The sequence below is a fragment of the Apteryx mantelli genome, chromosome 23, assembly GCF_036417845.1.
Source record: "Apteryx mantelli isolate bAptMan1 chromosome 23, bAptMan1.hap1, whole genome shotgun sequence".
NCBI lineage: Eukaryota > Metazoa > Chordata > Aves > Apterygiformes > Apterygidae > Apteryx > Apteryx mantelli.
Window position 1 is genome coordinate 4,121,413 of NC_090000.1, and position 13,653 is coordinate 4,135,065.

Genomic DNA, 13,653 nt, shown 5'->3' on the forward strand with positions numbered 1-13,653 from the left:
CTGTTGAAATTAAAGTTAATCTGTCACTAATCTCTGGTGGTGAAATCTGGAAGAAAAAAAATGAGGCAGTGCTTATGACTGATCACTTGCTCAGAGAGGCAATTGCTGCAGAGGGTCTTTTGTTTGGCAATCGCAGCAAGAGCTTTGTGCAGAGCTGGGGAATATGGACCGGATAAAATCCATCCTGTTGCACCTGTACAGTCCCTGCGTGGGCCAGTTTAAGTTGTGCTTCAAGTACTCTGTGTCCATGAAGTAAACGGTAAATCTCCTGATTTGGGACTGTCCTTCCCAGAGATTCGTCCTGCGCTACAATGTCACCATGCTGCTATACGAGCTGGTTGGTAGTTAAGCCACAACAAGCTGTCAAGACAACAGGCTCCTGCCTCTGCTCCCAGCTCGCTCTGACACATCCGTCACTGCCTCAATCTCCCCGTTTGTCAGACGAGGCTAATGAGCCCTCAGTGCCTCTGATATTGGTGGTGAGCCTTGAAGAGTTAATGCTTGCAAAGCGCTCGGATGTCCTTGCCATGACAAGTGCTTTTAGCAGAGTGGTATTAGTATTGTAGAAGGGGCTGGACTGACAACTCTGAGGAATAATCTTTGTTGTGTTATCTGCAGAGTAAACAAGACCTCCTCTAGGGACTCAGCTGGCTCTACCTATGCAGCTCCATCAGGATGTCTCTACCCCAGCCTGGGAGCAGAGGGAAATGCATGCGACTGTCCTGTTGCTTTCTGTGCCTTTCTGCAGAGACTCGAAGTGTAACCTGTCTTGCTTGTACTCCCCATTGCTCACTTGTTCCTGTGCCTAGAGATGAGGAGACTGTATTTAGGGTTCGGAGATGGCAAAAGCTTTTTGAGGCTCTTCAGTCACTTGAACCTACAACCAGGAAAAGAAAGGACTTGGCCCTTTTTCCAGCTTCCAGAGCAATTCAGTTGCCCGTCAGTGTAGCAGCATAACTGCGGTTTCAGGTTGTGTTCGGCTCAGGCATACAAGGTGGGAAGCGAATCTGAGGTTGTCATGCCAGAGGAAAAGCACTGCCAAGAAGAGCTCCTGAGTACATGGGGTAAATCCTGATGTGGTGTATATCAGCGTGGTTTCCATTCATTTCCGTGGTGATGCACTAGCCTGGCCCTTAGCTCTGCCTCACCTTCCGCCCACCTCTTTGAACATAATAAGATTACTCTTTGAAGGAAGAAAAATTGATTTGTTCCTACCACCCTGACAACCGTGGCACAGCGAAAGGATAACCTGCCTTAGACTGATAGTGTCTGAGACCGCTTCTATCAGCGTGAGGGAATTGTGGAACGGATTTGCTCTGGTACTATGGTGACAGGGGAGCCCTGAAGACACCCTAGCGTTTTGGTGCCACCAGCTGCCTCCAAGGGCTGTGGCAGCTAGCTTCAGTGACGATGAAGGACCTGCTCTGTGGCCGGCTCTTCAGCATGCAGAGGGCAAAAGAGAGCGGGAGCCTAATGCACATGCTCTGAACTAACTGCTGGAGGTGCTGATCTCCCTGTCCAGTGCTCTGAGGGAGTTGAGGCTCTGGAAGTTAAAATTAGGTTTCGTGAATATTCCTCCTCCTTGCTAAAGTCAGCAGCTGGTTATGTTGCGTCACAGCTGAGTCACGATGTTCTGAGCACTGGGGGGGAACTGTTCTCTCGCCCTGGTGGCATGACTTTGGTTTCCTGCAGTGACATGGATGCTTGGATGAGGTGAATTAGCTTGTCCACGAAGCTGTTGGGCGTGACGAGCTTCAATCAAGTGGTTTTGAGTAGTTAATCACAGAAGTTGGGATCCATTATACCGGGCAGAGAACAGATGAGTCACAGTGCAGCATTGCTGAGGACATGGTTTTATTTCATACCTGCTGTTAAGGTGAAGATACTTGGTCAAGGTTAGAAGGCATTTGCCCCAGATGGATGCCACTGGTCTCTGGTTCTTAGCAATAGAAGCTGTGTTGCTGTGATAGTCCTTTTGAAGTGGCTTTTTCCTATGAGGAGTGATAGTGGTCTATACCAGCTTTTAACGACACTTTGTGGAGGAGAGCGAGAGGTTATGCTTGCTTTCAGGCAGGTGAAATCCTTTGCTAAAAGTCACAGAGACAACATAAGGCAGTGCAGGAGTTGGGGGCAGCAACCCCATCTCCCCATTTCTGGGCTCTCACCGTGAAATCAGTGGGCTTCAGCACTTCCTGAAGTTCTTCCAAACTGTGTCAGTATTACAGAATATCTGTGCGTGGCATCACAGTGAAAGAGCTCCGCATGATGAACTCTGGCTGTCGTGCTTAAAAAGGATGGCGTAGCCGAGTCAGAGCAGGGCTATGGCATTGCCTTGCTCAGCAGCCTCCTCCCAAATGCTCCTGTGCCATGCCGTCTTGAGGATTTTACCTCGAGAAGTGGGGAGGCGAAGGGGTCAGCAGAAATGCATCGCTGTTGGGAGCGAAGACCAAGTCTTCATCCTACGGCTGTTACCTGGCTGTTCTGCCTTGGTGTGATGGGCAGGAAAGGCTTCCGATAGCATAGCACGGGGAGTGCGGAGAAGGTGCCGGCCCTGGCCATGTGGGGCTGCTGGGTGAGACGGACCCGTCTCAGGGACATGTTGGGGACAGGGCCGCACGCTGCTTCGCCCCAGGAAGCTGCTGCCAGCGCAGCGCGCTCCTGCCGCGGGGCTCGGCCGCAGCTGCGGTGCGGACGTGTGGGACGGCAGGGGCGAGTTTGGAGGCGTCACGCAGCTGGGGGTGCGCCAGGGCTGCGCAGCAGGGGACCGATCTGCCCATCGTACCGTAGTTGGGGTGCGTCATAAAAGTAATGGAGCGTTCCTAAATACCTTTTACAGGGCTGCCTTGATGGTTATCAGTCACCGCGGCCATATGGCAGGTGCGTACAGTATTTGCCCTGCAAATTTCATTATCGTGCTGTTTATCTCTCCAGATTGGCCACTGGCACGTTTCTGAAGGGCTCAGCATGGACAACAGAATCTTCTCCTCTAACGTATCAGACAGTCTGTTCAATACCACGCTCATTGTCACAACCATCCTGGTAAGTGAGAGGGTCACCTACAGTTCCCATTAGCTCTTTGCCAGCCCAGTGTTTAGGGGTGTCAATCAGCTAGAATATTATTCCCTCCTCCTGTCTCCTCTGCCCCCAACACGCAGCATTGCACACTGATTTTATAAAGAACAGACGATCAAATCTCTAATTACAGCACTGAGGACAATTCATGACAGTGTAATTAAACTCAAGTTGATGTTTCATATGGAAATGATATTTGATGAGTTCAGAAGCAGCTGGGGAGAGGGCTGGGAGGGGGATAAGTTGCCATTTTACATTCGTCTGTGAATGATGTTCTTGTTCTGCGTACAGCTGGTAAGTTGGAAGGGACAGTTGTCCCTTCTACCCATAAAATTACTAAAATTGCCTAAGAGGGGTGTAACCTGAGACTCCCCATCTACAGACACTACTGTCCTCATATGACAAAATTCCCCTTCCACCTGCTTCCTGTCCAGCACTTTGCTGGCTATCCCTTGATTTTTTCCAGTGCCTCTGCTCCTTCTTAAAGACACTGAAAATCCTGAAGCACTCTGGGTGCTTTTGTTCCCACTAAGTTTGTCTGAAAAAGAGGCCAAACTAGAAAAATACTGGCTATATGCCTTTTTTTCCTGCCCGTGCCAAAGGAAGATGGGATCTTTATGTCCTGCTGTAACTCAGAGCAGTCACCAGGCTGCTCTAGGAGCTGCTAGCTGGAAAAAATGACCGAAGTATGATCCCTGAGCTCTGACTCATACCCTAAAGTGGGATAAATCTGCTGTGTCTCCTGTGTATTCCTGACACAGCGGGGGCTAATGAATACCAGTGTAGAAATGACTCTGCTGGCTTTACGCTCCCTTGGGTTCCCGAGGGATGGCTTACAGCAGCTTTCAGGCTCCCTTACACCGTGGTCGAAAGGGACGTATCTGGACCGGAGATTGCTCTGGGTGCGCGTTGTCAGAGCCTCTGCCATCCCAGCACCCCAGGAAGCCTGCTCCCCTCTGTCCCTGCGGCTCACTGCCGTGCTGGTGGGACTCCTCGGCTAAGATGGGAATGACAGCTGCCCAGTTTCGATGCAGGAAAACCCTTACTTAATGCTGAAGTGGAACCATCAGGAGCTGGAAGGCAATGACCGTTATGAGGGCTTCTGCGTGGACATGCTGAAGGAGCTGGCAGAGATCCTGCGTTTCAACTATAAGATCCACCTTGTTGGCGATGGAGTGTATGGAGTCCCCGAGGCGAATGGCACGTGGACAGGGATGGTCGGGGAGCTGATTGCTCGGGTAAGTGAATTAGCCGTTCTTTTTAGCTGTGCTCTAGCGGGACTTGGCAGTGAAAAGCCCTGATGCTTCATTAAGCGCTCCGAGATGATAAGGTCGGATTCGGGTTTTAGCTCATTCATGAGTCTCTGACAGGAGGATCTCGATTTAATGGAGTCTCCTAATTGCAAGTGCATTTGTGTCAATGTGAAAGTGTTTGAAGTAGACCAGTTAGGACCCCTGTCAGGGGGCTCTGTTAGGGGATGTTCACTTCTGCTGGAAGATAGGGCTGGAATTTGAGATCCCTGGGTAAGAGCTGGTTACAGAATGGATTTTTTTTTCTCAGTGGAAGAAAAATCAATGAAAACTTGAAATAGGCAACTATGCAGACTCTGGGGGTTGGTGGAAACTGAAGAAAACTTACAGAAACAGACTTTTGGGATGGGGAGTAAACATCGCATTTCTGCCCAGAAAAGTTTTGGCTGATTTGTTTCAACTCCTTGACTTTGAGTATCATTTTTGGAGGGGAACATTCTTGTTTGCTTGAAATACGTAGATTGAGTTCTTTTCACAGCTCTGATCCGAGGTGTTGCGGCACAGCAGCTAGACTGACAGCATGATGCTTTTTCCGGGTTTGACAACAATTCCGCGTTCGTGTGTGCTTGCTCAGGCTGTGCCCCCTCTCTGTTCCTTGTTTTCCTCAGCAGCTAAAGGTAGTCCTTCCCCAGGGATCCCGAGGCTTAAATAGAGTTCCCGAGATGCTCTGAGAGTCTTAGTAAAGTAGGCTTAGCCAAAGCTAACGTTAAGATTGATGTTATTTTAAACCGATACTTCCCTGCTCACCAATTTCTACACTGCCTTGTTATTACTGAAGCACCTATGAGAACCCGGTGACAGTTTCTCAGCTGGTGGCAAATCTGCGCCGAGGTTTGTCTGTGATAACACGCGGTGCTCGGTCAGAGGCACACCTGCGCCACCCCATAATTATCCTCACGCTGGTGGTATGTTCTCCTGCATAGCAGGGAAACTAAGGCCTGGATCTGTCCCCTCTGGCACGAACCGGGGCTCCTAGCGCAGTTGCTGGCCACAAGCATCTCTAGAAGAGGTGTCAGCCCACCGCATCTGGCTATCGAGGGAGACCTTGGTGAATAGAGAGCTTCAGCCAAGTGTCTAAAGTTGCGTGAGACGAGTCTGGATCTGAATGAGTGACTTAGGGTCGCGCAGGACAGAGAATTTACTGACTCAAAATCCCTCCTTAACCAATGTCCTGTCTCCCAGATCATCCTCTCCCCAGCAGAGCGATAGCATTTGGCGCCAGCTGAAATTCCACCTCCGTCTGGCTCTTCTAAGGAGTTTTCTGTACAGTTGTTTGCAAATGCTCTGGGCTATTGGCATAGTTTTTATACATCTGTATTGATATATAAATATATGTATGTACATATACAAATACATATAAATCAGCTCTGCAATGTTTCTTTTGGGAGGCAAGAAGGAAGGCACGCAAAGCAGTGTGTGATCTCTGCAAACAAAGGGAAGGAACAGCCATCAGATTTTTGGCCTGTAACCTTGGCAGTGCCTCTCTATTAAATGGGAGCTTCTGGAGGACTTTTTTTTTTTTTTTTTTGGTAGAGATAAGTGTTTTAACTTCATCTTCACATAGAAACAATTTGTTTCTTCTTCAGCTCTAGCCTTATTTAGGAGGATTTTTGCTTCTGCTTCAGCAGGACAGCTGGCAAACCCTGTGTGAAGCTGAATCAAAAACTGGAGAAGAGAAAAAGCTTTCTCTGCTTTGTTCTTTCTGGACCCTTTAGAGTTCTTCTAATGGTTTCAGCAAGTTTTTGATCATTCCCGAGAACTGACACTTTGACTCAGTTCAGCCAGGGCAGACTGGGCCGTGTGCGTGCTGTTGTGTTTTTTTCGGGATTGTTTGGGATTTTGCTTTCTGAGGTCACTCCACTGCCCTACAGGGTCTCCCTCTTCTGTGATAGCCCAGAAGGGAGTTTGTCCTTGTCCCAGCCCCTTATTCATCTGTGAAACCACCTTAAGGACCACTTGAAATAGAGCCAGGAGATTGTATGTGGGGCTTACGTGCTTTCTCAGTGGATTTGTTCCCTGAGTTGTTCTGCCTCCAACTTACCCCTCTGCAGCCTTTGGCATGGGCAGGATGCTGGTCAGGACACAGACCTACCACAGGGCTCAAAGCATCCTCCTACCACAAGTGAGAGCTCTGCACCTGACTCTTCGTGTCCTGCTGCATTAGCGTAAGAAAGTGATTCTTACCTGCCCCTGGTTGGTTGGTCAGAAACATGAGGTTTGATTAGTGTGCCTGACCAGAAGGTCCGTAAATTCCCCAGGTCCATGTAGTACCTTTCCACTATTATTATTATTTTTTTGTCTCTGTAATCTTCCTGGCACTGAATGTCCTCAGAGCAACCATAGGCTATATGGGAAAAGCATTTCATTTTATTGCTTCTAAATTAACCAGCCATTGATTTATTCTTATGTGCTGAAAATTCTATTACAGCTAATTGTGCACTATAATATGATTGAGAAGGAAGCTATATAAACATAAATTTGTTGCTGACCCAAATTCACAAGTACATATCTTATCGACCTGCTCACAAAAGTAATTAAGAGCTAAGGAACATGGGGACCGGGATGGCTTGGGGTGTTAGTGGAAGGGCTGTAGATACTCCTGCATCTAGGTCAGCGGTTTGACTCGGGAAACCTGTAAACTTTGTTATCAGCTGATGGAGGTTTGGCTTGGGAAAAACCACTTGGAAGGAGTCACCCCTTCCTGAGTGAAAGATGTCACAAACTCGGAAAGCACCGAGCTAATTGGTCCAGTTGTGAGTCGAGGGCAGGAAGGCTGAGCTCCTTTCTTAACTCCTTGAGTGAGCAGGGGCGTAAAACCACTTTCTGGATGGCGTATAGTTCCCGTTAGCCTTGCCAGGTCCTGGGATAGAAGACTTCAATCTCCAGCAGTTCAGGTGACACTTTACATGCGTGCTATCTGTAACAAGGAAACAAGGAGGAACGGTAAATCTTGCTGTCTCCTGTTGTGCAGTGTCATAGCCTTCAGGGACAATAGAGAAGGGCTGAAAGAATTATGTCTCGCTTCTTCCCGTTACAGTCTAGTCTCTTGCTTTGAGTCCCGAATGGTTGTCTCCTCTTTTTTTTTTTTTTTTCTTTCCATTATGTCCTCGAGCTGGAATGAATTCGCTAGTCCGATACAAGCCAATGAATGTATTTTCAAGGCAATGTGACAGCTTGCTCTTTTTTTTTTGGTACAGCTGTATTTGCTGTCTTGGTCGTGGCTTGTACGCAGCGCCTGTACGTCAACTTGCAGTGAGCCTTCGGTGATTAACTCCCTTGCTGTCCTGGCTGGGAAGAGATGGGCTTGTGCCCGAGAGATCCTTCAGCAGCAATTCCTGAATTTACCCGTCTCGGAGCTGCTCATGGAGCATAGAGTTAAGCTAATAGGGGGTGGGTTGGCTTGGTTTTGCCAGGAAGCTTTATTGGCAGGCATCTGAAACTGCAGCATTTCTACAAAACCTCCTAGAAACTTCTCTGCTCTGCTGCAGTCAGGGATCAGCCCCCTGTGCTGTTAGGTGCCAGCACTGGGCACCAGCCCCTGCCCAGAGCACCTTGCTCTCGTGCCGAGGCCCAAGGTTGGCGCTGCCACAGAAGAGGTTGTTGGTCTCACGCCGCTGAGAACCGTCTCTGACCCTGGGAGCAGCAACGCCAAGAATTGAAAGGGCCTTAAAGCTTCGGGGTCGACGTTTCAGCTTCATTGCTGGCAGCCAGGTGCACGTGAGGTGTTTTGCAATCAGATAGAGGCCCTCTGCCTTCATCTGCTCCAAAGACAGGGAATGGCAGGAAGGGGATTGGAGGGGAAAGGAGGGAGAAGTTATTTCAAAATTGGCAGAGTCCTGCTCTCCGCTTGGTGGTGGGTGTTGGTGTTCAGCAAGAAAAGCTGCGTGTGGGTGAAGGGAGTGAGGGGGAGCCTGTTTGCCTGCATTTGCGCTGGCAAAGCTGACATGGAAGGCTTGAGGAGGATGGGGAGGGAGGGCGGGCGAGCAGGGGAAGTGAGGTAGCGTAGGCTGTTGAGCAAACACAGCGTGGTGGTGGGCAGCGAGGTTTGCATCACGCTGCCGACTGCCAGCATCGCGCCTAAGGTGGTCCGTGCAATGTGGGCGAGCTGGGGCTCCCTCCTGGTGCCTTGAGGTCCCCATCCTGGCTGTTCGCGGTAAGGTGGACACCAGGCACAGACTTTTTCCTCGTGCTCCTAGAGGTAGTCGCCCTCTGCCCAGGTCATGGTGGACTTGAAGTCTGCACTGATTCCTGATTGTCCCATCCCCATCTCTGGCTTAAACGGAGGGCTGCAGCCTGCAGGGCTTTCAGCCTGTCACTTTTCATATGGCAGAATTCACACACATCCTTTTAAAAAAAAAAAAAAAAAAAAAAGTTGCAAGCAACCCTTATTTGGCCCTGGTTTTAAATGCAAGAATATACATCCAGGTGCCCAACCTGGCTCCTGCTTTGTCCAGCAGGAGGGACCGCGGGACCCAAAATAGCTCCTGTCAAATCAAATAGGCAGCTGGAGCAGAAGCAATCCGTATGTTGATCGGGTGACGGAGCCGTTCCCGTAATGCCAGCGGACAGACGTGCAGATACAGATAGGCTGCTCCGTCACTCGCTTGGACGTGCGTGAGCCACTGTCCAGGTGAACAGGCTGCCAGCTGAACCGCTCTGTGCTTTTAAAAAGCAAACCAACCCTGAACTTTTGGCAGGCTTGTTAGCCCATGGAAACCAGAGCTGCACTGCGGGCAGGCGAGGATGAGAGCGGCAGGAAATGAGCCTTACCTACATGTGCTGGGCTTGGAAAGGAGCCTGGTGCAAAACAGGTGAAGCAGCAAAGCCTTCTGCCCGGGGGAATGGGAGGCTCTAGTCTTCCCCTTCCAGCCGAAGACTGCAGTCTGCTGCGGTGCTAGAAATGTTCGAGGGGCCAGGGGGTGCATGCAGGCTACTGGCAAAGCAAAGCAACGAGGCTGAGGTTCAGGAGCCAGGGTGAAGCTCATCCATGCAACCGCTAGTGTTGTCTCACTTGAAGGCTGGTGGAGAAGGAGTGGCTGGGACAGGGAGGAATAGAGATACCAGACTGTGTGCTTTATGGGGTCAGGGTCCTTGCGGTTTCTATTGAAGCAGCCCATCCTGAGGTACAAAATATCACATGCATGTGAGCAGGTTTGAGTGCTGTGATTTCATGCTCTAGTTCTGTCCACCTGTGTGCTATCTCTTTGGTGCACCAAACCGATTGCTTTGCAGCTGGGTTGCAATCCAGTCTGAGCCTGTTGCAGTCTGAGAGCAGTTGCCGCGTGGTGAGCTGGTGCTTCTTTCACAGAACCGTGCAGAATAGCTGAGGTTGGCAGGGACTTTTGGGGACTATCTAGACCAGCCTCCCCCTGCTCAAAGCAGGGGCACCCACAGCAACTTGCTCAGTACCATGTCTAGTCAGGTGTCCAGTGGAGCAAGTGTCTGCAACAAATGTCCCTGCTAACTGGTCCATAAGGGGGGGGGGGGGCATTAGCATCAAATCAGGTAGGTCCTGAAGGCTGAACTCTGATTTCAGTTTTTTGAAGCCCCCTGGGAGCCAGGGCCAAGCACTGTAAGCAGGGTAAGAAACAGCTTTCCCTGACCTTGACCGTACTGTCAGTTCTCTGTGGACAGTGCTGGTGAGAAGCAGAGCCTCATATTCACCCAGGGGGTTTAGGATCTGAGGTCCTGTTAAAAGCCAGGGAATCACACTCCTGAAAGTGCTTCCAGAGCTGTCATTCCAGCTGTTTTCCCTGTGCTTCATATGCAGCTATAGGCAGCCTTAAGCCACGGGGACTTTCTCGTTGCGTTTTGTTTCTGTAGCTTAATAGGAGGCTTGTGAATAACTGCAGGGCCAGAGCAGGGATCGTCTCCCGGACGGTACCGAGTGCCGTGGGATTCCTTCCGCGGGATCCTCTCGTGCCAAGCGGAGGGCTGACGTCACGCTCCATTCATCACCATTAGCGTCAACATGAGCCTTGTCAGCATCCGCAGCGAGGAGGCAGCCGCCTCCTCAGGACAGGCAATCCCTGCGATTTACTCCTTAAGGATGCTTAATTGTTCTCCTGCTTCCGGAGCCCGGCTCAGCCCCCGTGCTTAGCATCCTCTCCGGCACAGCACCAGCCTCGCTGCTCGTGCAGGCAGAACCCACGGTTAATGCCAGGTATAGTCACAGCAGGTCGTGCTTTTATCTCTGACAGCAGCCCGCTTGGGCTTCCTCTGCTCTGGCGAGAGTTTTGCCCTTGTTTAAGCAGTGTTTTGTTAACGAAGCATCTGTCTCTGCTCCCCTAATGCTCTGGGTCTTTTGCTAAGCCTGTTTCGTGCTGATATTTACAGCTGCAATACAGCATGCACTGGAAGGATGAGAATCATGCAGTGTTCACCCCCTGCCCCCTTTTTTGCCTCCCATTTCCCCTCTTTCCCTAGCACCAGGGTGTGGACAGAGTGTGGAAGTGCCAAGTAAAACCCATTCCTCCCCCAAATGCATTGTGTAGTCTATAAAATGCTAACTTCTGCCTGTGCTCAGGTGGGGAGGGGTGGAAGCGCCAGGGTTTGCAAAGCTCCCTCTGTAACTAAGATATGCTGACCTCAGTGAGTCACAGGAAGCTTTGTAAACATCAGGAAGCAAAGTTGAAAGCGTGAAATGGATGGTATTCAGGCAGAGAAAACGTTGCATGCGATTCCCAGATCAAAGTTTATTGCTGTCAGAAATCAGCTCTTAACTTGCATGACTTCTGAGCCTTGAGAGAAAGTCAGTCTCTGACATAGCACAGTCAGATGAAGCTGTGAGGACCGCAGGTCTCTGCTGCGGGAAGCATCTGGCAAAGGAGAAGACAGATTTGCATTGAATTGCACATAGGTTAGAGCAGCCTGGAAGCTACTGTGAGTTCCGATGGCATAAGTCTTGAAAGGACCAAAGTTGACCAGGCAGGGAGCAAGTGGAAGGAATTCAAGGCCCTGACGGCCTTCATGCCTCTCTGCCAGGGCTGCGGGGCAAGTCGGAGCAGGTAGCAGACACATCACATGAAAGCTCCTGTGGGTGGGGAGGCTTGAGAGCCTGGAGACCACCATCTGTCACTTCATCATCTCAGTGCATGCTGTTCCTTGGGCTCAGCAAGCTGCTCTTGGTGTCTTTTTGTGCTCCCAGATGTGCTGGATAATTCTTTGCACTGACCCCATCCGGCCTCGGGGAAAAATGCTCCATGTCTAAGGCCCATAAGGCCCGAGGGTCTTGGCTGCACCTCTGTGGAGGGTGGAAAGGCAGGACCCTCTGGAGAAAGGACCTGGGGCACGAAACACGATGTGCCCAGGAAAGGGGAGCTCTGTTGTGCTGAGTTTCAGCTCTGCAGGCAAAGGGAGGGGGATGGATTTGCATTATATTTTGCGTAGGTAAGAGCAGCTTTCAAGATGCTGCTGCCTACATGATCTGGAAAGGTCCCAAAGGGGGAATAACTGAGTGCACAGAGTTCCCTGGTGGTATCCCTTTCTCACCCCTGAGAGGATGGGAGGCCAGGCAAGGGCCGGAGCTGAGCCAGGAGGTGGCTGTAACGCTCCTGAGCTGGGAAAACGGTGGGGGCCGCGCTGCTCCTTTGCACAGAGCCTTTATGCTGGCCCGGGAGGGGAGGGGAGGATGAAAATGGACTTAGAGCTTAGAGAAACATCTTTGATGTGGCGTATTTGACATGTATTGGGTCTATGATTTTGCTGGTAGAATTGTATTCAGTTTGGAGAACTGGGAGAAGAAAGCTGTTGTCAGAATAAGCTGTATCTCCTTGAGGGGTTTGCTGGTAGAGCTCTCCCCAGGACAACAGTACCTGCAAACCCTTTTAAGTACAGACAAGAGAGGTTTAGGAAGTTTTAGGCTTTCCCTGCAGATAAAATTCCTTATGTGCCATGTTCCATAGATGAATTGATCCCATCTTTGTAATCTGCTGGTGTTTACATAGGGCTTAAATGCTCACATACCATGCTATGATTATTGGTGCCTTTTAAAAACCCTGTGGGTAAATGTCTGGCTAGGCGGAAATTCTCCCTAGCTTGTAATTCATTCCAGCCTGAACCTCCAGGAATCCCTAATAGCTGCTTGCAAACAATTGCAAAATCTGGTACTGGGCTTGTCCGATAAACCAGTCCCGCATGGACTGTGTAAGATCACCTTCCCCTTGACCCCTGCACCTTATTTATTTATGTGGAGTTTTGCTGTTCTTAGCCTTTCTATTCCCTTTTCTTCTTCCTGCAAGCTCCAGTAATGCTGCACTTTGTTTTGCTCTCAAAGCTCCTACTTTTTGTTGGTCCTTTCTCCCTGCTTGCCTTTAAATGGGCAGGTGCATTGGGAGGGGAAGGAAAAGAAACATCTGGAGAACCTCTGCCAGGAGGTGATTAATCCTATTTTTCTTGAGGAAAATGATGCAGGAGCATCAGATTCAGAGAGCATGGTAAGAGTAGCAGACCTGCAAATTTGCCTTTGCACGGTGCATTTACAACTAGGGCATGGATCCTGGGAGATAAGCTGCATACTTTATTGAGTCTTCAGGCCTTGATGGTGCCTTGGCTTCTGCACAGATCTTATGAAATGCAGGGACAGAGAAGGGCAAATTGTGCTCCCCCTGCTTCTCTTTATCCACGTGTATAATCACCCTCCTGCAAAGCAGGCAAACAAATATATAAGAGAATGGAGGAGACTTCATTTTCTACAGAAAGCAATTACAGACCTTAAAAGAGCTATAGTAATAAAAATAATATTTAAAATTCAAATCCCTTATCTATATTACAAGGATATTAACCTTGGAAGAAATTCTTTTTATTTTTTTTCCTTAATCTCATTTGCTTTGCAAGTCGATCTGGGATTTTTTTTGCCGGTCCCCTGAATTTTTTGGTGATTGATCTGCAATTTTGGAAGTCTGTGGTTGGCAGGCTTTTAAACTTCATAATTCAGGGTACACTGGTAATGATTCTGCTGTGTTACGGTTTCTTACCTGTGGTGTTTACAAGTAACAGTCTTGTCTGGAAGGGGGCACCTGTGCTAAGCAGGCACTTTGGAGTGAGGGAGTTTCTCTGTTTCTTCAGATCAGTACAACAGTTACTGCCTTGATGGCCCCTGTTTTGCCAGGTTTTAAAGCATTCAACAAATACGAGTTACTGTTCAGAGCCCTCAGTAAGGGAGAGACGGGTCTGCGCACGGAGGGCGACACCGAACTCGCGCTGGTGTGCGCAGAGCCCGGGTCTCGCCCGCGGCGCGCGCCCCGTCCCGGACGGCTGGGCTGCCCGTCCT

General features: G+C 49.8%; 1 protein-coding gene across 1 annotated transcript in view; it reads left to right on the forward strand.

The window, feature by feature from the left end:
- Positions 1–13,653, forward strand: part of GRIK4 (glutamate ionotropic receptor kainate type subunit 4) — a 218,513-nt gene that overhangs the window by 185,073 nt on the left and 19,787 nt on the right. Inside the window, exons 11-12 of the mRNA XM_067310109.1 lie at positions 2,932–3,039; positions 4,107–4,310. Coding sequence (XP_067166210.1) covers positions 2,932–3,039; positions 4,107–4,310 — 312 coding nt within the window. The remainder of the gene's footprint in view (positions 1–2,931; positions 3,040–4,106; positions 4,311–13,653) is intronic.